Genomic DNA, 2,521 nt, shown 5'->3' on the forward strand with positions numbered 1-2,521 from the left:
AAAAAAAAAAAAAAAAACATGTGTCGATACTCTTGGGGACGTATCGATGCATCGGATCGTCAACTGTTGGATCGATGTATCGATACAAAACGATTATTATTTACACCCCTACCTGTGAGTGTTCCCCAAAGACTGGCCATGGCGCTGCATGTTTTGCCTTCGGGTGTAAACCCACAGACCATCGCACAGCATTCTGTACGGTGTCTGGGTTAGTGTCCGAGGTGTGCCAGGCGTTGTGGACGGCACTACAGCCAGAATTTCTGCCATTAGGTACCAAACAGGAAATCCCCATGTAGAGCGGATGTAGAATTGGCCAATCGGAGGCCTCCTTTCTCTCCTCCCTGCGGCGCTGTCTTCAGTCACCTACAATTTTGGGGAGGTGCACCTGAGTGTCACACACACACAGACCAGGCTTAACCCTTCATGCATCCAAGAGCAGCAGGGCAGTGGTTCTAGAGGATTGGAGCTTTAGAACCTGGCTGTGTTCTGATCAACTCCAGTAGAGCTAACCTAATGTTTGCTTCCTGTCTGATTTTCCAGGTAATGTTGAACCATCGTAAGCTGCTTTTAGTTCCCGTTCAGTTGAAACGGTTTGGTTCTGCTGATGCTGGGCTTCGTTTCTGAACCGCTGATCCTTGTTGTTCTTTGGGTCCAGACAGCCGATGGTTTGACGTTCTCCCGGCGCCACCACGTGGTGGAGAAGACAACGCTGTACGACATGGACCTCGACCCGACCGGGGCTCACGTCTCCATCGCCTGCCAGGACCGAAACGTCAGGTGAGGAGGAACAACGGCGCGTTCTTCAGGGGGAAAGTTAGCAGGTTGTTGACGTTGAGCTTTGTGTTCTCAGAGTTTACAACGTGGAGACGGGGAAGCTGGAGAAGAGTCTGAAAGGCTCAGCCACTGACGAAGGAGCTCTGCTCAAGGTAAGCAGCTGCTGATCAAGCACAGGTTTGGGTCTGTCTGCTGCGCATAGCCTCCAAATGACGGACGGATGAATGCAGGTGCAGATGGATCCATCGGGCTCGTTCTTCGCCACCAGCTGCTCCGACAAGAACATCAATATCTTTGACTCGGAGTCAGGAGAGTGTGTCGCCACACTGTTCGGTCACTCAGGTAAGTTAGAAGATTGTTAGATCTTTATCTGAGTACTGTGAAAAAGTTATTAAAAGAAAAACTGGAAGGAAAAGGTGCATCAGCAGTAGGAGTAACTGCTGCCAAGAGATGAACTGAAGTTGCATCAAATGAACAAGACCATAGAGAACCACATAGTAAGAGACTTTCAAAGGAGTTTTCAAAGAAAAATGTTTTTCAATGACTTTGAGATTTGATTTAAGACATGCAATTTGAGGTAGAAATGTGACCTAAAACCCTCTGAGCTTAAGGGGTTAAAAGGAATATCTTTAAGTGTTGCTGCCATCCACTAGAGGATGCAGCTGTTCATTCTACCAACAGAAACATGAATCATTATAGAGTCCAGTCCAGATTATTTACACAGCTTTTAACGTGACAGTTACTCCGAATACACTTTATGTGGTTCTGTTTGTAAATGAAAACTCTGGATTGGATCCTTCAGTACTCAGCTAAATGTGCTCATTCAGCCTGAATGGTGATGATGTGATTATATAGAAGTGGAGAACATTACACAAAACGTCTGCAAAATGATCCAAAAAGTCCAGCTAGCAATTAGCACAGTAGATGGAGAAGGCTTTGGGGAGTTAAATATGCTTCGTTCTGCAAATTTTTACTTTCCTGAGAAACAGAACCAGAGCCAACCTTTTAAGTTCTGCTCACAGGTGCTAAAAGTATTAATGTTTATTATTCAAATAGAAGTATAAATCCCTCAGTTAAAAAAAAAACAAAAAAAACTTTTGTAGAAGTTGGAGTTTCAACTTCAGCTTTTTTACTCAAGTAAAAGTACCATTTTTAAAACTACTTAAAGTATTAAATTAAAAGTAAAGCAGGAAAGATGTTATGGTCAGATGCTTTATTGTGCTACCCTATTAAAGAAGCATTTTCTAAAATTCTGGATGATAACTTCCTTATGAATAATTTTTCTTAGTTTTGTAACTTATAGTAATTTAACTTTGCATGATCTTGAAAAACTATTTTGGTATGTTATGAACGAGAAGTTGGTGCAGTACTGAGTCCAACCGCAAAGACATTATTTGTGTGGATGAAACTAATTATTTTGATGCTTTTTTTTTTTTATTTTTTATTTATTTTTTTTTTTTTTTATTCCAACAGACAACAATGAAAAGAAGCTTAAATGAATCAAAACTAGTTGGTCTATATTTAAAATGTAAGGAGTAGAAGTAAAAAGTTGTGTAAAAAAAAAAAAAAAAAATACTCCAGTAAAGTATAATTGCCAATATTTCTACCTAAGTGTGTGTCTCTACCTAAGTAGGTGTCTCTACCTAAGTGTGTGTCTCTACCTAAGTGTGTGTCTCTACCTAAGTAGGTGTCTCTACCTAAGTAGGTGTCTCTACCTTAGTGTGTGTCTCTACCTTAGTGTGTGTCT

General features: G+C 41.3%; 1 protein-coding gene across 1 annotated transcript in view; it reads left to right on the forward strand.

Annotated features, from left to right (window-relative positions):
* Window positions 1–2,521, forward strand: part of LOC107096356 (mitogen-activated protein kinase-binding protein 1-like) — a 31,463-nt gene that overhangs the window by 19,285 nt on the left and 9,657 nt on the right. The window contains exons 14-16 of the mRNA XM_015392970.1: window positions 656–777; window positions 851–926; window positions 1,005–1,116. Coding sequence (XP_015248456.1) covers window positions 656–777; window positions 851–926; window positions 1,005–1,116 — 310 coding nt within the window. The remainder of the gene's footprint in view (window positions 1–655; window positions 778–850; window positions 927–1,004; window positions 1,117–2,521) is intronic.

The sequence above is a fragment of the Cyprinodon variegatus genome, unplaced genomic scaffold, assembly GCF_000732505.1.
Source record: "Cyprinodon variegatus isolate N-32 unplaced genomic scaffold, C_variegatus-1.0 Scaffold617, whole genome shotgun sequence".
Classification (NCBI taxonomy): Eukaryota; Metazoa; Chordata; class Actinopteri; order Cyprinodontiformes; family Cyprinodontidae; genus Cyprinodon; species Cyprinodon variegatus.